The sequence below is a fragment of the Choloepus didactylus genome, chromosome 7, assembly GCF_015220235.1.
Source record: "Choloepus didactylus isolate mChoDid1 chromosome 7, mChoDid1.pri, whole genome shotgun sequence".
NCBI lineage: Eukaryota > Metazoa > Chordata > Mammalia > Pilosa > Megalonychidae > Choloepus > Choloepus didactylus.
In genome coordinates, this window is record NC_051313.1 from 138,025,718 (window position 1) to 138,050,753 (window position 25,036).

The 25,036-nt window shown below is 47.2% G+C and overlaps 1 protein-coding gene across 6 annotated transcripts in view; it reads right to left on the reverse strand.

The window, feature by feature from the left end:
• The window catches only part of JARID2 (jumonji and AT-rich interaction domain containing 2), a 243,329-nt gene that overhangs the window by 15,673 nt on the left and 202,620 nt on the right, over window positions 1-25,036 (reverse strand). For all 6 annotated transcript variants that reach the window (XM_037842110.1, XM_037842105.1, XM_037842107.1 and 3 more), the window contains 4 exons: window positions 15,409-15,644; window positions 6,804-7,848; window positions 3,974-4,476; window positions 1,378-1,470 (listed from right to left, as the gene is read on the reverse strand). In XM_037842110.1, the coding sequence (XP_037698038.1) occupies window positions 1,378-1,470; window positions 3,974-4,476; window positions 6,804-7,848; window positions 15,409-15,644 (1,877 nt within the window). The remainder of the gene's footprint in view (window positions 1-1,377; window positions 1,471-3,973; window positions 4,477-6,803; window positions 7,849-15,408; window positions 15,645-25,036) is intronic.

The following is a 25,036-nucleotide window of genomic DNA, read 5'->3' on the forward strand; positions in this document are numbered from 1 at the left end:
ACCACCATTTCTTTAAAAGATAAACCCCTCCACCATCAGGAGACTCTCACAAGGACAAGTATTGCAAAACAAAGGCCTCTTTTTCCAGCTCAAATCACAGCCCAGAGTTGTGGGGCCTCTAAATTCCCTACTACAAAGACCATAAATGCTCTACAAGCTGCTGGGGTGGTAGCGTGTGTCCCAGGATCAGGACGCAGGTAGCACCATGGTGGAGAGCACGAGGCAGTGGTGGACCCGGCATGGTGACCAGAGCCATGTGGCTTTGGTGGGGCTGGGAGGGGGCAGGCATGGCCTGGTGTCCACAGGTAGCACCTTGGGGTGCAGGGCTAAAGCAGCTGATGCCAATCAGCAGGAACTTAAGGCCTCAAATGAATGAAAAGAGAGCCTAGAGCAGATGGTGAATTCTTCAGACCAGCAAAGCAGGCTTGACCACCAGGAGCGGACTTCCATGGGCTGCTCTGAGTTACCACCCGGGGGTCTGGCACCACAGAGAAATGAGGGAACGTGTGACCAACCAGCCCAGTTTGGCTGGAATAGTCCTGATCTCAGCACTTTCCGTCCCACATCAGGGAAACCACGCAGTCCTGGGCAAAACAGGAATGTCTGGTCACCCTGGTGGTCAGAATTATGAACAGGACAAACACACCCAGGATGGAACTTAAAAGAGGTGGCACATATAATTAAAGACAAAAAAGAAGTGGCCCGGTCTCAGTTATACATCAAAAACCACACTGCTCTCCAAAACCCCCTGCTCCTGGGAGCTGCCCTTTACCCAGCAATGCACTGGGTTTCTCTTCCCTTAAGGGTATGCCCAGGTCAGCATCTGGAAGCTCACCCCAACAGCTGGGCAGAGGCGCGCGCAGGGAGGTAAACAAACAGATCCCCTCACGCAACAACTCCTCTAATTGGTCTGGGCGAAGAACTGTTCGCCGTCTTTCTGACGTCGTGCTAATCCAAAGAACAGAGTTGGCAGCAGCACAAAAATGGCAATCTGCCAATCCCATTTAAAAAAAAAAATACAGAAGAAAATGCACAACTGTGGTCTGGAGGATTCCAAGCATTCTCTTGCGTCACAGAAGATGGAGCGAGACGCAGCCACGAGTGAAGGGAGGTGCCGGGAGGGCCACCCCAGAGCGCTCAGTCCTGAGCCTCCACACAGCTCACACCCTTCAGATCTGGGCAAGCTCAGTCCCCTCATTATACTGTCGTTAACTTTTGAACCAATTTGAGATCAAATTGGTCAGTTAAAACTTCTGGCCGCCTACTGGCACACATCCAACACACAAAACAAACTCAGCCCACACCCAAGTCCTTCCAGTTCACCCGCAGCTCTCCCTCCCCGACTCCCCAGAGGCAGAATGTGGGTCAACACCTCACCTCAATTTCAGCTGGTGCAGGCTCTTTGCTGAAGCACATGTTCATGATATTTCTTGCTGTTCGATAAAATGTTGTTAAAGAAACAGACCTTCCCTGAAAACAAAACAGAAACAGAAGAGTGAAGCTTAAGAAGCAAAGTTGAAACCCTAAGCCCAATTTAAGCCACACTGTGGTCACGGGCCAGTGCCTCGGTGCTTCCCCGTTGGCAGGGGCAGTCTGGCTCTTGACTTAATGACGTGCAGAAAATATCCTCTAAGAACCATCAGTGCCAAGAGAAGGAGATGGAAAAGTCCACCAACATCACCACCACGTGGAGCAAAGTGACATCATATCCTCCAGGAACAGAGAAGCTGAGTGCAAGATCTCTAAGCAGATACGAATGTGAAGCGGAAGGTCCACTTCTGCAGTAGCAGGTTTAAAAAGCATCTTTCACTTTAGGGGGGACAGGCAGAAGTGGGAAGGCTGTGAGCAAGGCCGTACAGGAGGGGGCAGGGGGTGCCTTTTGTGGCCTCCCCCTCTGTCCTCAGAGAAGGAACCAACAGCTTCAAGGAGACAACTGGCCAGGACTCAAGAACCAGGGCTCCAGAGGCAGGGATCCTGCCTTCAGAGAACCCCGGGTTCCCCTGAGGGTAGAAACGGAGGCCCACTCCCACCCCCAAGGGTCCTCACACCAGAACTCTGGGAAGTTGCACAGCCTGAGCCCACTGACCTGAGGGCAGCGGGAGCCGGAAGCCAGTCCCCCTGCCCTCACCCAGGCCACGGGCTGAAGGCTTTGTGCCTCCTCCTCTCCGGGCAGGGAGACCCAGAGCACCTGTGGACGTCCAGCACCACTTCCCTGGGCTGCCCTTTCCCCAGTAAAGCAAGGAATTGATCTCTTTAGTAAGGCATCTCACTGATTCATTTTTTTAACTTGGAGCTCCAGAGTTATCTTCAACTATAACAGAGTAATCCTTGGCCTTCTAAGACCCGTTCCTTTCCCCCTTTCTTAACCACATTTGTTCCAAAACCATCTATGAAGCACCTACTGTGGACGAGGCCTAGTTCTAAGGACTGGTGACAGAGCAGTGGACAAAACAGACAAAACCTCTGCCCTATGGAGCTGGCAAGTGGCCTGGGACGGCAGGCAGGAGCTTGCAGACACTGAGCTGTGAGGTAGGGGCTTGGCAGGAGGGGAGGCCTTGCTAACCAGGTGACACCTACTCACAGTGGCGTGGCAAGGGCTGCGGGTTCTTCTTGCCTTGCCTCCTTCAACCTGAGGCATGGTGAGAGCTGTCAGTGCAGGGACAACCACTTCTGCTTTTCAACCTGGCGAATGATTAAATACTTCCTGGGACTCACACCTGCCCAATGTTGTATTCATTACGAATTTAAAATGTAATCATAGGAGAGACCCAATTTTGCATTAACTAGGGCAGAGTGAGGTGGATGGAGAACCCACCTTTCAAGGAGATACTCTTTCTTGGCTCCTTCTCACAGAATTGGCTTTCTTAAGTAAAAAATAACAAAATTTGAAAGTCTCATATTTCTAAGTCAGCGAGGGAGTCAGGTCTCAGAAGCCCATGACCTCCAAACGACTCAGGGCCAGCGCTAGGGCTGGCGGCAGTGGGGAGCCCGTGCCCTGACCTCCCCCTACAGAGGCTGGTCCTCAGGAAGGGCCTGGGTGGGGCTCACTGGTGAGGGCTGTCTGACCCCAGAGGAAACCTTCCTCGAATAAATCCAGAATGGGGACCCCTGGGGTGAAGTCTGTGCCCCAATGCTCATGCAATTCAGCAGAGATTTCCATGTGGAGGTCACAGAGGGGGCCTCCCCACATGCCCCTGGCCTCCGGCTTTGCGCTTGTCACGGGGGGAGGCGGCCCCACCTCAGCTCTGAGCCAAATGGGTGAGTGCCCACCCCAGCTGCACGCCGAGGGCCACAGAGAAACGAATGCCAAGCACAATGGTGCGAGCGTTCACACTACGATGCTTCACTTCTTGGAGGAAGGACTCTTCTCAGGACGGCTGGCGTGGCAACAAGCTTTGGGGGAACCCAGAAAAACGGTGTACGCATTCCAATTTGCTGGTTTCTCCCCCACAGCGCGCCATCGGTGAGACCTGTCATCGGGGACTGTCCTCTATGAAAAGGGCCCGGCAGGGCTGGGACCAGGAGCCAGGGCAGCGGCAGGCTGTGTGGAATATAAGTAAGGAGGAAGAGAAACGGAGCCCCTGGAAGCCTCCGGAGGGTCCCAGTCGGTCCCTGCCTGAAAATCCCCAGGCACTTCTGGGAAGCCCTTGGCCACCAGAACAAGGCGGGCAGTGCACAGAGGGGAGCCCCAAAGCTCACGTCCTGCCACAGGCCATCCAGACTTGTGGGCAGGCCACACATTCTGCCCTGTACTGGGCGCGGCATCTCCCCAGGACGCTTGCCGGATGCTCCTTTGGCCCAGGTCAGGACAACCAACACACGCAACAGCAGGGCATTTGAGGGCACCCATCACAGGCCCCCCACAATCCCATTCCCTCCGCCATCCCTGCAGCCTGGGCGGGGAAGGGGGGTGGTGGTGGGGTGGTGCAGCCACTGCCACCAAAGAACCCAACCTCAGGCAGGAGGCCCCTACCTTATATATACACTTGTGGAAGTCGCTGAGGACCCCTTTATCCTCCTCCTCCTCCTTGACCACTTCCTTTTCCTGAGCAAAGAGTCGCCGCCTGCCCGTCTTGAGCTGGGCCTGGCCCACCTCCTTGAGCTTGCTGCGGAAGCCATTCCTGTGGGCCACGCCATTGATGAGCCCGTTCTTGGGCTCGAAGCGGGGCAGGGAGTGGAACTTGTTGTGGCCGTCCTCAGTGTGGCTCTCCAGGGGTCCCTTCCGCCTCTCCAGGCTCTCCTTCTCCATCAGCACCTCCTTCTCCAGCCGCCGGTGCTCCTCGGGCGAGAGCGAGTCGTAGGACAGCAGGTACTGGCAGTAGGCCTCCTGCAGCTTGGCCAGCCGGTCCTGGGCAGTTTTGGGGATGCGCAGCATGTCCGCTAGTTTGTTCCATTTTTTGAGGTCAGTCACTTGCTGCATGCCGCCCATCTCATTAATCAGCCGGAAAAAGCAGGCCAGGTCGAGCTCACAGCCTCCTGGGATGATGAGCAGCAGGACAAGGGCAGGGAAGGAAAGCACAGGAAATGGCGGGTTAAAAAGACACTGAGAAAGCAAAAGGACACTAACAAAGATTTCATGGATGCCCACAGTGTGCCAGGACTCTTCCAGGTCCTGGAAATGATTTCCAGGCTTAGAGTAAAGCCTAATGTTCTACAGACATTAGACAACATTGGATGACGGCCTGGTGCTGTGAAGATAGAGCAGATTAAGGGGCTTGAGAGAAACCTGGGCTACTGCTTTAGGTAGGACAGTCAGGGAAGGTGTCCCCGAGAAGGTGACACTGAAGCAGAGGCATGGAGGAAAGGAGATCCCAAGCTGGCCAACATGTGGGAGGAAATGTTCCAGAACGCTGGAACCCCATGCACAGCGTGCACACGGCCAGGCCCTCCTTCCGCTCCCCAAGGCAGGTGTAGGCAGACAGGGAGCAGTGCTCATTGGTGAGGAGGAGCCTCCTCACCCCACACACACCCGGCAGCAGCCAGGCACACACTGACACTGCTAACCGCACACACACACCACGGGCTCTGCTGGGTGGGAACGTGTGGACAAGTGAGGGTCAGGAAAGGAGGGAACTAGGGTCACACCCTGAGATGTGTACCTGGTGTCTCCAAGCCCCCAGCAGGACATGTCAGGTCTCCGTCTCCATCAGGGGCTCTCCCAAGGGCTGGAGGCACCAGCCTGCCTCGTGGAGGGAGAGGATGAAGCGAGTCACATGTCACAGTGGGAGGGGGAAATCCAGTAGTGCTGCCGATGTCCACAGTGTCGGGAAGCGAGTTACCTCAGGGGCCCCTCACCTCCAGCATCACACTCATTTACAGAGAGGAAACCAATGCTGCGGGGTACTGAAGGGCAGGAGAGCACACACAGATGCACGGAGACATGGAAGGGACAACAATTTTGGTGGATTCTAGAAAGTTCTTTCAAAACTCTTAAGTACCTTCCACTGCTAGATGGTTGAAGCCAGACCTTGAGGGACAACGTGGAGAGTCAGTAAACCTTTATTAGATTGCTGAAACGCCTCCAACGTTTATGTGGGGCCAAGAGCATCAACAATGACAGCGAAGCGTCCACTTAGCTCCTGGTGCTACACGAAGGAGTCAAGGTTAAAGGAAAACCTGCCCTGGTTGCCATCGTGGATGCTGCCTGTGTGCCATGCCTGTGCACGGAGGGGTCCCCATCACGGAGCGGAGACGGGGGCCTCGGGACCTTGCACGCTGGCTCAGGATCAGCCCAGTAGCCCAGAGCCTCCCAAGGCACGGGCAACACCTGGCTCGGCCTGCTGGGCCAGTGCAGAGGGAGGGCCTGCAGGTGGACGTGCCAAGTCTGCTCCTTCCTGGCAGCAGAGCACAGAGCAGGAACGTTTGCAAACCCCGTGACTCACAGGAAGGCCTCAGCCCTGCCAGCCACCTCCTGAGGGGAAGAAGGAACCCTCCATCATGCCATGCACCGTATCTTCCTGCCAATTCTCAACACGTAAATGACTACGACACGTCTCCTTGCCTTTGAAACATCTGGACCTCCAGAACAGAGGTGGCACACTCTGCATTTCCCTTCACAGATCTGACGCTAAAAGGGAAGTGTACGACATGTAGTCCCGGAAGGAAAGCCCCTGCCCTGCAGAATCCACTCACCGAGTCGGATGGAGAGAATTATCCCAGAGGCAAAGGAGCCAGGAGAGAAGGGCAGGGAAAGGGGGGCAGCAGGAGGAGTTCTAAGTGGGCTTGGCCTGGGGCCTCCACTCTGGATAACAAGGGTTTTCCTACTGCCAGGGCATAGTCACTAAAAGACTCAAAAGAGTGAGGTTTACAACTGTACCAACTACTGTGAACCCGGTTCAGAGAGAAATGTAAGCACATCCTTTGTCCTGCAAAGTAAAAACGAGGCGGATGGAGAGACAAGAATGAGAGGAAAGGGGTGATGAAGAAGAATGGGGACACGGGCTGATGTCTACTAGGGGCAGCCTCTCTGTCCCCTCTGGATGCTGTGAGGATTCCAGCCGGGACTCCTACGGTGTCCTGGGCAGCAGGTGCCTGTGACAGCGCAGCTGGGGAGAGCACGGGGCCTGACGCCACGCAGAAGACCACCCGAAACCTACTTTCCACTGCCATCAATACCACCACCAACATACAGGACCTGGGGCAAGGAAGGGGTTCAGACTCCACCCGAATAGGGCCAGAGGGCTGCTCCTGTGAAACTGGAACCAAGACCTGGCAGGGGCAGGATCGAGATGGAAGCTGCCGGAATCTGGCAGGAAGAGGGAGGGCACCGGCCAGGCGCCAGTCACGGGGGCAGGCAGCCTTACCTATGAGCGGGAGCTCGTCCATGGTTATGCCCTGAGATTTGAGGTGCTTCTTGATGCAAGCCAGCCGCTGCACGTTGGGGCCCCAGCGCCGGCCCAGCTTGTGGATGTGCTGAATCTGCGTCACGAAGCGCATCTCGTCATTGAGCTTGCACTCGGGCCTCCAGTCTGGAGGGGGGATCACCCTGCACATCCCGTACTTCTCTACCTGAGCGCGGACCGACTCGATGTAGATCAGCGGGTCGTGGAACTCCTTGGCGGACGGCCTGAGGACGGGGATCTCGTCCATGGCTGCCCAACCCGACCTGCCACTCCCCTTTTCGTGCTTTCCCGACGTGTCGTGTGGCTTGTGCAAGGACTCAGTTTGCGAGGTAGAACAATTTTCACAGGAGGCGCTTTCCACTTTGCCGTGTGCTTGTCTGCCTGGCGTGCTCTTCCCAGCCGTGGCCCTCTTTGGCCGGTTCCGTTCCAGACTTCTCTCCGGCACTTCCTTTCTCACGTGTCCATTCAGCAGAGGCTTCTCTGCCAGGACTGTGGCCACCGCCGCCGCAGACTTTTTGCTGAGAGCTTCAGCGCTGCCAGCCGCCCCTTTCATCTTCTTGGGGGGCGACTGCAGCTTCTCCACCTGGTGTGCCTCTTCCAGTCTCCTCTTGGAATTCCGCAGCCCCTCCCTCAGCTGCCGCCCCCCCACCTCCTTAGTGCATGACTTTGGGTTCAACCTGCCACTGGCCTTGACGCCGTTGATGGCGGGCCCGGTGGACTTGGACGCCCCTCCGAGGGATAGCACCTGTTTGCGGGTTTTTGCATTGCTACTTTCAATTTTCCCTGAGATTGTGTGGTTGACAGCTGAACTGGGCTTGTGGTGGCTGAGTTTGGTTTCCTTGACCAGTTCCCTCTTGGCTTTGGTGTATGTGACGGTCCCCTTGGTCACCGTTGCAGTGTACTTCACAGTTTTGGACGGTGAAGGTCTGACTTCTCGCATCTTTTTGGCACTGGTTGCGCTTGCACCCAGAGAAGACATTCGAGTGACTCCATTGACCTTAGAAACCTGGGGAGGCAGCAGGAGAAGCAAAGGGAAAGGAATTAGGATTTGTCAGGATGGCTCCTGCCCCCACATTAGAGAAGGCTACACCTGGTGGTAACTTGGATGTAACAGAGGCACCTGCCTGCTTTCGACAAGAGGAGACATGGGTTAATGGCACAGGCAGACAAAAAAACAGCCATCAATTAAAACTGTGTAGTACTCCTTTTCAGAGTCCTGGTACTACTAATCAGCTACTCTGCACAAAAAGACCAAGACTGACGCAGTACTTTGCAGTTGAGTTTCTGGGTATGTTTTAACATTAACATTTGTTCCCATGACTCTTCTGGGAAATCTGTTGCACTATGAGGACACCCACGAGGTGCCCACCGATCACCTGTCACAGGTTTACAAGAGTTTATGATAACAAGATCTTGCACAACTGGGGGAAGAAAATATATCTATCCCTGTTCCAAGAAAAGACATGTTCAGTGTTCTTTGCCCCCAAAACAGCATGATCTTCCCAAAGAAATTTAAAATTCATGTGCACTTAAAAATATAATCAAAAGGGGGGAAAAAAAAAACCCACAGGTAAGAGTTTAGCTCAGGTACAGGGTCATATTCCAAGCCCAGAGGTGTGGCTTCAAACTGCCAGCATCTGCTGTCTATCTGTGCCTTTGAGACTGAGCCCTATAAAATGCCTCACTGGACTTAATGATAGATGCATCTAATCTTCTGGGAAAAGTAAAACCTCCGGCCCTCTTCTGCACACGTGGCTCCTGTTTTCCCACCTGAAACAAAATTCCATATTTGGTTCAATGTGATTTGCCTAAACAGAAGCTTCTCCACACTGGCAGCCTTACAGCACAACAGCTTGGTAGTTTTTTGACACATAAAAACCAACCTGATTTATAATGAGAAAACTGGTGTGAAGGTGTGAAACTGCAGAAATGGATTAACTTCAAAACCGGAGCCATGATGAGTCTGTAACTGGGGCTGCTGGGCTGGCTGGTTTCTGGGTCAAGAGCCCCTCCAGACTCTGCCAGGAATTGCAGCTGGGTGGACTCGGGAAGTGATTTAACTTCTGGGGTTATCAACTCCTCATCTGTGACATGGGTTCAGAATCAGGGACTCCAGAGATTCATAAGCCCCACAACCAGGAATACACACAGTTAGCTTCAATGGAAAGCAAAAACATCAAACTTTCCTGCAGGTATCCAAGCCTGTGGCTCTCAAACTTTGGCAGACCTCAGAGACAGATCTCCCAGCCACATCTCCTGAGGTCGGTCTGCAGCGGGGCCTAAGGATTTTGTATTTCTAACAAAGAAATGCAGGTGCTGCTGGCCAGGAGACTACACCTGGATAGCTATTGAGCCAAGCTCCCACCTCGCAGTGACCCACATTTCTCTGTATGCACCAATTACACATGACGCAAAGTCATAAATGCAAAACTCTCTTCTATGGGCCAAACCAAGGGTGACGAGTGAGCCAGGCCTGCCTGGAGCCAGGATCCTCTGTGCCATGGGAGAGGCTGAAGGAAGGCCTATGAATGACATCCTTCACGCTCAACTGCGAGCCACCCTACAAAGAAACAGACTGACAGGCTCAGATGGGAATGGGAAAGAGATGCCTCTGAAATAGATAAAGGGAATTTGGGGGGTGGGGGCAGTCTGATAACAATGAATTAAAAACAAATTTATAAAATCAGGTGGAAGCAGAGACAGTTTTCTCTGGAAAGTACCACTTAGTTAGAATAGGAGATACAGTGCAGAACACAAACACCTTTCATGTTCATTTGTTCTTTCTGCTGACCGAAACCAAACTATTCACATGAACAAAAGCAACCGTAAAATCCTGCCACAGTCAATAGAATTCTCTATCATGGAAACCCTGGGACAGGAGGTGTCCACGGAGGGTTTCCAGATAGAGGAAAACAACGCCTCTTTAGGCTCAACTTGTTCCAATGGTTCACCCATGTCACCCTCAAGCCAACTGCACAGTGGGGTCTGACCTCCTCTGGAAGATGGAGCATCACCTGTGCAAACGCACACCCCAAGTGGTGCTACACGCCAGTATCTTCCAGAGACACAGCAGCTTCCTACAGAGGAAGGTTCAGATCAGTGCTTCTCAAACTTGGAACCCCTGAGAATCCCTGGGTGGGGGCGGGGGGCACTTTTTTAAAAAGGCACATGCCCTTATCCCACCCCCATAGATTTTGCTTTCCTTTATAAAGTCTTTCACCAGCTGCCAGGTGACAGTGCTCCCACAAAACCTTTGTCCCTGCCTTTCTCCACCATCACAGGGGCGAGGGGTACACAATCAGGGACATTCCAAATCTCTTACAGACTCTCTCAAGTAACAGTGGTTCCATTTCTTCTGGCTTCCCCAGGCACCTGAGCCCCTGCTGGCTGTGCTGCAGTGAGGTGTGTATTCTATGATAGAACACTGTGTAAGTATTTCACCATTTGCAATGGCAGGAGGATCAGCCTGCCGTTTACATTTTTTTTTGAAACTTAAATATTGCTTATTGCCAAGATATGCAGTCAACTAACTTGTTCTATCAGGAAAATGAGTTACTCTAGTCACCTGCTTTCTTGCCGTGATAAGCTGTCTTCAAAAACGTCTACCCAACTCTTGTCCATGCATGTCCATAACAAGATTAAGCATAGCTCTCCTTGCAACCCAGCACACGAGATGAGCTTTGATTCAGAGAGAAATACTCTATGAAGACTGAAAAGGGCATGTTTCATGGCCTGTATTTCCTCTCCCCACCCAAGAGCCCACTGAGTGCCTGTCTTTGCCTATCTGGCCACAATGCTGACAAACTAACACAGGAATCCATCTGTCCCCCAAGCTGGGCCATATTTTCTAAATGGAGGGATTAAGCAGAACCCATGACCCAGTCAGTTCCACTGCTTGAAACCCCGAGCCCCCCAACACAAAGAAGCCCATTCCGGGGCCTGTACTTGCCCCTAATGTTCAACTGGTACCAAATAAAACAACATAACAGAGGAAGACATGTTCTTGCCTCACTCCTGAGGACCACCCCCCCCCCACCCCCAATCAAATCAAACTACACACACTGAGCCTCAGCTCAACCGAACGCCCAGGCCGCATGGCCACTCACCCCACTGGATGGGAGGGTGCCTGGTGTCACTGTCTGTCATCCAGAAGCAGTGCTTACACTAAACACAAGAGACAAAATTCATTTTATTGACTGGAGAATCAACACAAAGGAGCTTATGGCAGAAGCTGCTAATGCACAAGAAATGTGCTCTGGCTGAACAAACTTTGTCGTCTCCTCGAGTTGCATCTCTCAGCTCTGGTGTGGACTTCTGACTATGCATCAGGGTTTATACATTCCTACCAGGTGCCCAGCTCTGCAGGAAGTGCTCCTTGGCCCACAATGACCAATTCTGACACTCACATCCCGGATCATCAAGGCACACAGCATGAGGCTGTACAGAAGCAGAACTCCACGGAGACAGAAGGTTGCCAAAGTGCTGCCCCAGAGCCATGAGTCATCTCAAGACCTGGGCAGGATGCCTGGACCTCAGTGGAAATTGCTCAGGAGCAGAGCTAATGGGGACCCCTCCTTACATTCACCCACCTCCCTGTTAACTGCACCCTAATCCCCTCTTTCTGAGCAACAGCAACCCAAAGCCACCCCCTTTGGGATAGCCTACAAGGTGGGGGTGACCCACTGCTCCCACTTAAAGCAGAGGTGAAGGTGGAGCAGAAAGTCACACCGTTCAATGAAGCAAGTAAGATTTCATTCAGTTTAATATGCAAGGCCAAGAGCTGAAGGACTAGGGCTCCCAGTCTCCCAGAAAGGCAACACCTTCTTCTTGCGGAGGGATGTGAAAGCTCCCAGGATATCAGGTATCTTCTCCTGAACTTTTTTCTTAACAGAAATATCATTTAAAAAAAAAAAAAATGCACCCACTATACAACATAATAATGTGCTTACTCAGAGAATATAAAATTCTCCGCCACCCTTACTGGTTTTTTCTGCACCACCTCTTACACACGATGCTTCAATCAACTCGAGACGACAACATGAAAAGGAGTAACACACATTGCCAAGGCAGACCAGAGATGAGAAACAACACACCAACGTTTGATGTTAAATAAATGAAAATGCTTTGGCCACCCAAGGTTCTGGGCTGCCCTCAGCTCAAACCCCGATTGCCTGGTCACACTCTCTCGTCCCGCTAGAGGGAGCCATTGAGTTGGATGCCTCTAGCCCAAATTGTCAAAACAGAAGACAACAGGGAGCGGAGCTCCAGGGAAGCATTTGCTGGTTTAGGGTAACTTTGCTTTTGTTTTTGTTTGCATTTGGACCATGGAACTTGAATTAAAAGACAGAGGAGCCAAAAACCAACTCCGCTGGTCAGGCAGTGAGTTATGGAAGGGGGAGGAAGGCCAGCTGGTGGGGCAGGCCCCTTCCTTAGGAAACAGGTAAAGACTTCGTGAATGCACGTGCATCAGGCATTTGCCAAAGCAGGAAAACAGGACGGAGGCCTTTCAGGGCAAGGCCAAGCCTAAGGATCTCTAAAAAGAAAACCTGGGTGTGGGGCGGAAGGTTGTTGGCAAGATCATTTTTTAACACTGATCCCACCCCAGGAAACTTAACTGAGACAGAAATATAACCCATTCGGCATGCAATTCAAACTGCAAGCATAATCTGATGAGAAGCAGAATAAGTCTTTAAACATTTCTACAGCTAAGGTTGTTTTTCTGGCATTTTCCTCTATATATTCATATTTCATTTTCCAGAATATTAACCCAACTTTTGGTTTGAGCAGAGATTCAATTCAACTCCACCTCTCTGAATCTTAGAAGTCAGGTCTTTTCTACAACCCCTGGACATTTTCATCAGTACACCTATTTTTCCCAAAGATAACACAACTCAGTCGATCATCTTTCTGCTAAGTGTGCCTGCTGGCTGCCCATGTGAGCTGATAATTTTCCTTCTCCAAGTTACAGCTCAGCTTCAGCGCAACAAATAAGAACAGGTGACCACGTTCGGTGCTGCTTTCCCACATCCTGCATATAGACCACACAAGTTTCCACAGGAGTAAAAGCTCCTCATTACTCTTCTGGAAAACTAAAGTTTCGAAAGCTCTCTCTCTGGGTGAAAGCACATTTGGTTTACCATCCTGAATCTGTTACTGCCTTTTACTGCATTTAACGGAACTACTATCTTCAGAAACCAAAAGGAAAATATCATTAGCTCCTTTGTTTGGCACCTACTAGACACCCCGACTGTTACCCACAGCAGCTGCCCCACCCACAACTCCGGACCTACCCACCGGAGTAACTTTCCATGACAGAGAGAGCACACTGGTTATTATAGACAGGGCAGGCCAGGCCCTTCACACTAAGAAAAAGGCGTATGTGAAGTGCACGTTCAAATTTTCTGAGTCTAGGACCTTTATAAAGCACCAGAACTTTCACATGGCCTTATTCCAGGTAATACGGCAGGGGCTCTTTTCCTGGTGTAAAAAGAATGATTAGTCAAACAGCACGTTCACAGTTCAAGAGAGCAAGGAGTCACTCCTCAGCACCATTTCCTACTTTTGTACCCCTCCACCTCACCCATCTAAATTTCATGCAATTTATCCTTCTCTGTAACAGAGACATAAAAAATAAATCATATTTGAAATTAAAGATCAGAGGATCCTTTGGGCTCCTCCTTTATGCAGTCAGGAATATGAAAAGTCAGATTCTAATCATTTTCATCAACCAGCTGCAAAGGAATCTCCAACTTGCTTTTATTGACCTTATTTTCCAAGTACCTAAACTAATGAGATTTGATGAGATTCAAAATTATCCTTTCATTTCTCACTAAGTCCCTGTGAGTGGAGTTAGCACTGTTGGCTCCAAATGAACAAAAGGGTACAGAAAGACTAACTCTCACATTTAAGTCCCCATGCGGTCAGCAACAGAGCCAAACCAGCACCAGGATCCCAGGTTCATTCTACCAGGGTAGGTTTTAGGAAGGGGAGGGAGGGGAGGCCGGTGACACTGAGTAAGTAAGTGAGGGAGGAAATCAGTCACATCTGCCTGAGAGATTTCAACTCCACTCTGTGCCCCGACTCCTTTATAGGACACAACCTGTAATGTCTAATGAGAAAGTTTATGTCTCTATGTTTCCAATATTAAAAAGAAAGAAAGAAAAAAAGAATGGCAATTTAATGCAATATATAATACTTGGTCTGGATCTAACATGTGGGGAAAAATTGCTCAAAAGGACTTTACTGGGACATATGAAAAAACTGAAATATATACAACATAAATTTTTTGAACCTGATAACTGCACTTCAGGTGGATATGTGAGTATCCTTGTTCTTAGGAAATGGATGTGGCAGTATTGTGTTCAAGGAGCTTGATGGATACAACCTACTCACGAGTGTTTAGAAAATGGAAAGACAAGTTGATAGGGAGACAGAATAATATGCAAGTATGGCAAGATGTTAAAATTGGTGGATCTGTGTATGGGGGAGTATAGAAATTCTATGGGATTTTTAGTTAATTTTGCAACTGTCCTAAGTTTGAAACTTAAAAAATAAGTTTAAGAAAAATAGAATATCCAAGCTCACCATGTTTGAATATGGCGTGAGGACAGGAACCAAGTGCCAAATCCTTTCTGTCAAGTACAGGGCACCTGACCAGGCCCAGATCCGCTGCCCCTGAGGCTCTGGACACCTGCCCTGTCCTTCCAGGGCTGGGAGAAATTGCTGCCCAAGGACCTGAACTTTTGAAAGCAACCATGACGAAGCTGAAGACCATTTCTGTAAGAGCCGCCCCAAGAGGACCTGTGCTATCTAATGGGACCCTGACATGGTGGGAAATGCAGATCGGGCTCGTGGGTGTGACATCAGGGCATGGCAGGGCACGGGGTGCTCTGCTGATCCCAAGGCCCAGGGCTCCCCCACTGAACCAAAGGCCGCCCAGCAGCACACAGAGATGGCTCAGCAGCACACGTGTCCCCTTAAGTCTTCTCTCAGAAGTTTGGGGAATAACATGTTACCTTGTCATGTAAAAAAGAACTCACAAATATCCCAGGATCTCTGACAATGCGACACATTTGGCAGCCCTGTTCAAAAATCTAAGTTATCTGCCCTTTGCCTAACTTGCAATCTGTCCTGGAAAAGAAAACAACGGTGTTTCCTCTTTATAAGTCATCTGGTGCCCAAGGTGGGTAGGGTCGAAAAGGGGTTATAGGAAGTCATAGAGCTCCAACCATTCTGAGACACTCCAAAATCACCAGAAATTCAACAGGTCACGGAATTCGGTGAATCTGGTGCCCATCCAGGGATGAGTGACAGTTCACCAATGGCCAAGCTCTAGTAAGCCCTTACAGGAGGAAAGGTATCTGTGCAAAGGTGATGTTTCTCTCTCACTTTCTCACCCCCGAGCATCATTTCCTGCTTTTGGACCCGTCAAAACATGGACTGGTTGAGGCTATGAGTCCTGGTTTCCCTTCCGTTGAAGTGGGGAAACAGGAAGGGGGCGCTCAGCACACACATAGGACCCTCCTGGCTGAGCCACGGTCCCCTCCAGTGCAGGGCGGGGTCTTACTTGTTTCCGTAAGTCCTGAGCCGACCGATGCAGAGGCGGGTGGTGGTGGTTGGCAGCGAGCCCCTTGGCCGAGGAGCCCGTGGAGGGGGCCATGGGGGGCTGGCTCACGGCAGCCTGCTCCCTCCGGCCGTCAGCCCGGTGATCGCTGTGCTTCTCCTTCCCGGGAGTGGCCTCTTTGCTTTTGTGTTTTTGAACAGGTTCTTTCTCCCGGGATGACCTGCTGGAACCATTGAAAACTAGAAAGAGAAAAGAAAGGAAGAATAAAGCCACATTTAGTACCCAGCACATGCCATCCAAACTTCCTTGAGATAAAAAAGAACCATCGAGTATCTAGTATTCTCTTGAGAAACCCCAAATCAAAAGAAAACCACCACTAAAATGCAAACTACAGGGAAAAACACCTGTATTTATGACTTGTTTTTTGACAAAAAGTCATAAATCATCCTAAGAATTGTTTGTTTTGGCTGAATCTCAATGGAAATATGCATTTTTTAAAAATCGATGAAACAAAATATCCGAGGCAGCCCTCACAGTATCAACACATCTTCAAGAAAAAGAGAGGAATTAAACTTAGGACCCAGTCATTGTCTCAGATTTAAAAGTCATACATTTGTGCCTCAAAGGACTTATCGTGACGGTAACACGACAACCTACAAAATGGGAGAAAAGAATTGGAAGCCCTATCTCTGATAGAGGTTTAATATCCAGAATACATAAAGAAATTCTTCAATTTAACCAAAAGAACAAAAAACCCAACTAAATAATATTTGAAGCAAATATGCAAAGATGCTAGCAGTAATGACAATATACCTTACTGTTCTTTACTTCTTTTTAAATAACTTAAATTTCTAAAAGTTAAAAAAATAAATGTTATGTGTTTTGAGGCTGGAGATACGCTGATGTCGAGGCAGAGTACACTGCTTTACGTGGTCTATGGATAACCAGAGAACCGGAGGAGAGCGGCAGGATCCCACTGACAGCGTGGCGGCTTTGGGCCTGTTCCTATTAGCAGAAGTCATAAGAGCAAAAACAACTAGCATTGCCGAGTTCTTTCCAGGAGCCAGGCAGCCTGCGCCAGCCCTTCTGAGCACCAGCCTTGGAATCTTCTCAACCACCCCATGGCCAGGGCACCATCGCCAGCCCATTTTACAGATGAAGCCGTCAGGTCGGGAGAGACCGGCAGCCAGTCAGCAGCAGGGGCAGGCTACTGGGTCCGATTCACTTAGGGACTGCTACTTCAAAAAAGAACAATGATGCTTGGGGTTTTTACAGGTGTCTGTGAACTTCTTCATGAACCACATTGCTGTTGTTAGCTTTCTCTTCTGCTTTATGGCTGAGACTTGCAAAATTAGATGGACTCCTTCATTCCAGCGCCTCTCCATGGAATAAAATCTGTTCCCTTGTACCTAGGGATCTCGCCTCCCCACAAGCAATCCTAGCCATTTGCCCATTTCTTCCAGGAAGAGGGAAGGACACCCCTATCTTGGGCTGCATGGGGCCGAGAGGCCTGGGAAAGAGCAAGCTTTTTAGCCATCACTGAAAAAAAGATTCCTGGTGCATTTTGTTTCTGAGGGCACCTTACACAGTCACTGTGTCTAACCGTCCACCCGGTGCCTGAGCAACTCCACCACACCCACCCCAACCTGATCAAGACGCTCATTCCAGGTAGAACTCACGACCTGTCCAGGCAGCTGTAAAGAGAAAATTCTTGAGAAGAATTTTTCAACTTCCTTGAGTTGAAAAGTCTTCCTCCTGGCTTGAGGAAGCACAAGCCAAATCTCCCCTCCAAGCACCATCCCTTCAAAAAAGCAGAAAATCCTTTTAAGGATTCAGTTCTCCAAAATCTACAACCCAGTCCCTTTCAACTGATTTCTCATTCATAATTAATTATATTTATGCTATAAATATAATAGCCATTTGTCACTCACATCTTTGTTTGTTGTGCTAAATCTGCTCATTTCCAAAGTTTCTTTCTTTGCTTTTATGCTTAGAAAACACTTCCATATTTTGAAATTGTAAGATATTTCTCTAAGTTTCCTCCTAATTGTTCAATTTCTGAGATTTAATTCTTTAATCCATTTATTATTACTTTTTAGATGGTATAAGACAGATTTACATTTTTCATATCTGAATTTGGATATGAGACTTGATCCTGAAATTCCTTCCAACACCAGTGATTATACATTCAAAATAAATTTAAATACTAAAGTAAAGACCAGGGCATAGTAAAAAAAAAAAAAAAAAAAAGGTATATGACCCCACATCCTATAAGGTTCTCCTGGATAATCTCAGTTACACAGAAAATGGAGAGCTTTAAACGGTTGGCATTTATTCTGAGTGTAACTAACTACACACTGTCAGAACCCATCAATCTTACCCAAGCTGGCAGTATCTGTGCTTGCTTTCAAGACAAATTAAAAGCAACATCCATAAGAAGTCATACTTCAACGTGATTAAAAATCAAACCAAGGAACATAATTCTGGCAATTCTTGACCACTCACCACTTTTCTAAAGCAGTGAGCACAGCTCCTTTGTTGAAACGGAGCACAGGCCAGTTGGGTGTTCTCCCCCTTGATCTCCAATATTCCAAACTTCTCTGTTTTGTTACTGCCACTAGGACATGCCGCCCTGTACAGTCTGCTATTAAAGCAGGACAAGTTCTGTAATCACCTCTCTTTGTTCAGTTAAAAAAATTTTTTTCATCTGGCCCCTCTCACTATAATGTGCAGTTCAATTACTAGCCTGTTTGAAAGTGGGCAAGTGATTTAATCCTCAGTTTTCTCATCTGTAGACTGGAGATAAGAGAAGCTCCTAAGCAGGGTCATTTTAGGAATTCACTCACCTGCAAAGGATTGGTGTTTTAAATGGGCTGAGGACTTGAATAGACATGTCTCCAAAAAAATGGATAAAACCTGGCATGCCCATACAATGGATTACTATTCAGCCATGAAAAGGAATGAAGTACTGATATGTATGCAACAACATGGATGAACCTTGAAATCATTATGCTAATGGAAAGCAGCCAGTAACAAAAGACAAGGTATGATACCATTTACATGAAATGTCCAGAATATGCAAATACAGAGATAGAAATTAGAGGAGTGGCTGACTAGGGCTATGGAGGTTTGGGAAAATGGGAACTGCCAGTGGGAACAGGGGTTCTTTCTGTGGATATGAAAATGTTCTCAAGTTGATTGCAGTGATGACTACACAACTTCATGAATCACTAAAGTAATCATACCCAAGTTCTAAGAAAAAGTGCTTTAATGACTAAGTTGCACAGCAATTGTTTTTTTTAAGGAATGTCATTTTTATTTGAAACGACTGAATCTACAGTTATTAAGACTTAGAGATTTGGCATCCAGGTTTCCAAAAATGAGTAAAAATGAATAAAGTAAGCCTGTTCCTTCAAGGAAGATAATAGTTTTTGTTCTCAAAGATAGAATTCAAGCAAAAATGAGAATTTTGGAAAACTTTTATCTGTCACCGTGAGTTTGATAGCCTCTCAATACTTGAGGGCTCTTCCGATGAGCTCAGTAGAGGTAAGTGATTTTTGGAAACTGTATCATGAAATGTACCAATAACTGGAAAATGACATAACTCGGTTAAGCCTCATTTTCAAATGACCACTAAGTCTGATGTTGTAAGATTGTGCATGTGTAAAAGATCCATTCATACCGCAAGACAGACCAACGGATGCTAATATATCAGTATGAAAAGTTCACTGATAAGGGTTCCTATTCCAACAGCAACTATCCTTTAAGAAACTACCACTTGTGGAGTCTGGGTGTAGTGTCCCAAGAATAAAATCCCGAACTGTCTACAGGGGCTCCTCCCTTTTCCAAATGCATATGTGGCTGACACTGATTTTCTTCATACACTTTAACCCCAACAATGTACTGCAAGAGACTGAATGCAGAAGCAAGTATATAAATCTAGCTGTCTTCTGTAAGCCAGGGATGAAAGAGATTTGCAAATATGTAAAACAAATGCCACTCTTCTCACCAATAATTTTTTGGCTTAGGAATATCATAAAAAACATTATTTAAAATGTTATATAAGGAACATAAAAATGTAATTTATGTGACCATGTACAGGTCCATTTCTTCTGTTTAATCTGGTAAATATCAATAAATACAACCTGTGTTAACAAAAGCCCTTTGGGGTCCTCAATTTTTAAGAGTTGAAAGGAGTCCTAAGAACAAGAAGTCTGAGAACTGCAGGGTTAGATCATGTTGTCCAGCATCTTGGCTACATGACAGTTTCAAGAAGCTTTGGTGGATCTCATACTTTTGTCAATCACAGCACCCACATACCTCAAAAGGGGTGAGGCTCTGTGATGAGAATCCAGCAAAGTCATTTCCTCAATAATTGACCTTGCGCTGCTTATCTGTCCAGTTGAAGCCTTAATCTCCCCATATATAAAATAGAGATGGTGTTAGTATCTATCGCACAGGGTTGATCTGAGGATTTAGTGAGAGAATTTTAGCCTAGAGAGGGGTGTAGCAGGGCATGAGGCAAGCACCAGATAAATGTTAGCTTGTTCGGATCGCCACACTACTTCTGAGGGAGTCGAAGGTCAGCTGTGTAGCAGGATGCAGGTAGCAGGAAAAACGAGTTCACAGTTTTACAACACTCATGTATGAATGACCCGTGGAGCGAGGCCAGTTGCTAAACTGGGATGTCAAGGAAATTTGGTAAACATGACCCTGTTGTTAACCAGCAATATCACTTTTGATCTGGGGGGAGAAAAAGAGCCTTCATCAGCATTATTGCTGCCTCAAACAGAATGCACAATGCTTTGGTTCTATTATAGTGTTTGGAGGACCTTTCAACCACTACCACCGAAGCTACTCCTCAGTAAAATGCTCCGAAAGCCAAGTTCTGCAAATTAAAGACTAAGCCGTGAGGTGCCATGATGAAGGCAAAGGAGGGGAGCAGGAGGCAAGTGCCAGTAACGTCACCCAAACCTCTGGCTGCTTTGCAGACCTCAGCAACTTACACATACCACTAAAGAATATTCTGAAAAGATAATTGAAGGGGAAAAGTTTCCAAATATACAAAAATTTAAATCTGAATCAAATTAACTTTGATTTGCAAACAGAGAGGTGGTTTTCAAATGAATCCACTTTTTTGTAACCATCTTGCTTTTTCACAGCAGCAATACACCAAAGTGGCAAACATAGCCCAAAAGTCAAATCATGTGTTAAATGGGCAGAAAGAAGGGAGTGGGAGATTGGGCAACGACGACAGAGCCAAAGACAAGGTACATTTTGTACTCAACAGCTCATTAATTTTAAGTGTCGTGAGAACCTGCCAGTTTCACCCTTCCAAGTAATTATCTTTTGTCTTAATTTGTTAGGTTCTTGAGAAGGGGAGAGAAGGGGAAAGGGAAAAAAATATCCACACTCACAGTGAAACACTAAACCCTGTGAACATGAGACCAAAAGATAGAAAGTCAGACCTATAGGCTAACACGGTCCCCAATTAACAGTAATAATTGGACTACTTTCTTTAAGGAGAGGAAAAGAAAGCATTCAGCACTTCGAGCCATATTAGGAAATTGTATTATACTCAGATACAAACAGCTCTACATTAATGAACAGAGACAAATATATTGATTTGTATACACATACTCTAAAAGTTCAATGGCCTTTAGACAAGTGTTTTCAGTTGACAGCACACAAAATCTTTAAGTCCAAAGGCCAGTATTTTGGACCAGGGTCACTGCATGCCTGAGAAGACAAGAGTTGTTCCCCAATGAAGGATGAAAAAGAAATGGACAAGAAAAGTCACTTTAGAAACCATCTTTAACACAATCCCGCAATCATTTCAACAGGAAAGCTACACTTTTCAAGAAGAAAAATCACATTTATAACTCCACAAGGCTGGTACTAAACCATGCTACCCAAGATCTCCATCACATTTTCAGACCCCAACAAGCTTCCTGGGTGAGATCCGTACAGCAGCCTCTGAAGAGCCCAGCATAATGTCTTCATTAACCTCACTACGTACAGGGACTCTTGAAGAGAATGTGGGTCACTAGGTTTTCATTTCTACTTCCCCAGCTCCCTCACAGAGAGGCAATCAGCAAAAACAACTAGGCCTGAATTCCCAAAACTACAAACCAGCTGCCTCCCCCTGATCTGTGCCCCCACCCCCAGTAGTGTCAATAAAACATATAAAATGCTTCATGCTATTCAGAGAAAACAGTTATGCAACTATAAGAACAGGCTCATCTTTTTAAAAGCTGCTGCAATAAAAAAGATACATTTGAAAAAATAATTCTTTATAAACAGAGCTGACAATGCCAGCACATCAACGCCTGTCTGTATCCATGTCCTTCCCATAACCAGATGCCCCCATCTCGTTAATTACTCAAGCTAATGAAGGCACCGTGTCGAAATGCCAGGAGGCAATCCTTAAGATTTTTATTAGGTGAGGAGGAAATGAGAATCCTTGCTTGGCGCCTCTGTTACATGATATCCTGGAATTGCTTAGTGTCTGACCTGAGCTAATGGAGTTCTCAAGCCTTAACCTCCTTATAAGAAAAGTATGGACAAGAGGAATTTCACCAAGTCAGCAAAATGTGTGCTAGCAAAGAAACCAAGGACAAAATGGAAAGACAGAACACAAGGCCCCGAAGACCATACTGGACTAACCCCCCAACTGACAAGACAAGAACCACTCCCTGGCCCCAAAACAAATGGAAGAGACAAAAAAAAGAATCCTTGTAAATAAAAGAGCTATGTTAAGGAAAGGAAAAAGGCACCACTTCAAGTTTCTGGTCTGCAGCCAGATATTTAAATGTAAGCTTCATGTCATTATAAGGTGCCCCAACCAGGGGAAGACACCGACTCCATCATCTGGCATTAAATCCTGGTTACTGTACCAAAGCAGCACTTGCTCCCTGGAGCCGGTTCAACTGTGAGTCACGATTGCCTGAAAACAATCGAATGTCTGCCAACCTGTCCCAACAGTTCAAAAGGACTGAATGCAGCATGTGTGAGTGCTGGAACCCGGTGTGCCCTGGGCAAAATTAGCTTCACTAAGCTAGCTACAGCATCCATGCGTAAAACTAGGGAAAGCCAGAAGGACAGGGCTGAGGTCAGCAGAAGCCCCATTTTAATTACATAGAGAGCAGCTCCTTCGCATTGGGTGCATGCAACAAGCAGAAACGCGCCAGGGCCCCGTGCACCAGTATCATAAGCAAGATCCACTGGTTGACCTGTCTTTGTGAAAAACTTACAAAGCTTTTACAGAGTGAAATCTCAGTCACTTTGGTTATAAAAATGATGGAGGAAAAAAATCTATACATGGATTTCAAAAGCCAATTAAATTCTCTTCCTTTCATTTTCTGTAAGAACTTAAATTTTGTAAGTCATGTTTTTTTTTTCCTCAGTGACAATTTGGTTACCACTGTCCCCAGATCTAAACATGAGCATGTATTATGTGAAATATAAAATATCTAACAGAAGTGAATGTATTCATCACTTGAATGTGCTTCTTGGGTATGTCCCCAATAATTAATGATATTGCAGTTTAACGGAGCACAAGACCTTTAAGAGAAGGTCAAGGTCAGAAAGGGCAACAGAAAGAGCATACATTGGAAGCAATGGTTTTCCCCTGGAAAAATGGTTTCTGGGTCCACATGGTCCACAACGGAACCGAGGCAAAGGTGAGACCAACAGCCCGTGGGGCTGAGCCCACACCAGTGTACAGCTCTGCAGTTGTAATGAGTCCCACTCACCCCTGTGCCAGCAAGGGGCCACTGGGGAATGCCACGGCAAATGTACTTTTGGGGAGGCAGGCAGCAGGGCCCCAAAGCATTATTGCTTTTAAAGAAGAAGACAAGAGTAAAAAAAAAAAACAAAAAACAAACAAACAAAAAAAAAACTACAGGGTAAGAGGAGGATATACGCTAACTCTTTGACCAAAAAAAAAAAAAAAAAAATGTGTTTTGCAGTTGGGTTTCCTAAAACCCAATATCCAAGAGCATGAATTCTGAAAAGCCAACCACTTCTAAAGTAAAGGATAAGATTTCCGACTCACTTTTGGATTTGAAGAAGGAATCTATTCACAACACACTGGGAGAGAACTAGCTCAAAAAAGCTAATGCTTTAGGAGTCAAACAGAAAGGCATCCATTTACATAATTATACAAGTTAGAGTATACATGTATACAAGAACTGGTCATTTCTCAGAAAATGTTAGTAGAGAATAACTAAATATGGAAATATTTGCACTGGAGGACTAACTGCAAGATTTCCAAATAAACACTGTGGACTCACTATTCTATCTCAGACTCTCCAGCCAGAAAACAAATTCTACATGCACAGTTGATAGTCTCAGGGAACAGCGTAACTTCCTGAGTAGCTCAAGTTCCCCTCCAGATAGACCAGATGACTTTATTTGAAAATATTAAATACTGTGCAGTCTGGGGATCACACTTGGTGACCCAATTCACAGGGTGCATGCCTACAAACTTATTCAGCCAATTACATACAACAAAATGCATTAAAGCTTCCGAGGACTGACTGAGTTACATTTAATTTCTTTAGAACTGCAGGGGCATCACTGCAGGGGCATCACAGTTCTTTCAAAGGAAGTCATGAGGCAGGAGGTCACTGACAGGAACAGGAGCCACCCAGCACCTTCTGAGAACCCACCACTGTACTGAGCAAAGTACATCTGTCACTTCAATTCAATGTACATCACAGCGTTGTACAACCATCAACACGATGTAAGTGTAGAATATTTTCATCACGCCAACAAACCATGCAGCCAAATGAGGTGACTCCAAATCCCTTGCAACCCTAACTTTTGGAGCCAGCATTTTATAAAGGGGGAAACTGAGGCTTAGGGGGACCGAATGATACATGCCTAGGATGATGTACTGGAGCCAGAAGCTTCTCTTCATCCATCAGGCTCATTTCCAAGCCAGGCTGTCACTGAAATACACATATGAGTACTCCACAGAAGATGGAACCCCAGGAAGAGTCCCAGGAAGAGCCCTGGAAGGCTCCTACTTCCACATGTGGAATTCACCCTTTAGAAATGTGACAATAAACGGATACAAATAGCATACTGACATACGGGTGTTACTGGAGCTTCTAGGACACTTGAAGCAGATGAGGTCCCCAGTGTCACAACACTAACAGTGGTTAGCTCTGACTCTTAGATAGCCCTTAGCATGTGCCAGGCATTTGGAACATACTAACCTTCTGGGGTCCTCTTAGCAACACAAGGTAGTTTTTCTATGCTTCCAGATCTTTTCAATCACATGCTGCGTTAATGGTAACAGTATTAGCCAATACGTAAAATATGTACACAGTCCTTTCTACCAGTCATGAACTGTTGCAACTCATGATAACTCATTTAATTTTTGCCAAAAACCATGAATAAGGTATCACTATTATATCTTCTTTAAAGATAAGAAAATTAAAGAAAGTTGTCCACAGTTGCGGAAAAACAGCCATTAGGCCAAGTTGTGGAAAAAACAGCCATTAGGCCAAGTGGCCTCTAACAAACCACAATACCCCATGTATCAGGAAGGGGTGGACGGTTAGGGACACATTATTTTAGACTCTTGATTCTGCATGTACTGTTACTCTCCAAAAACAAGCTC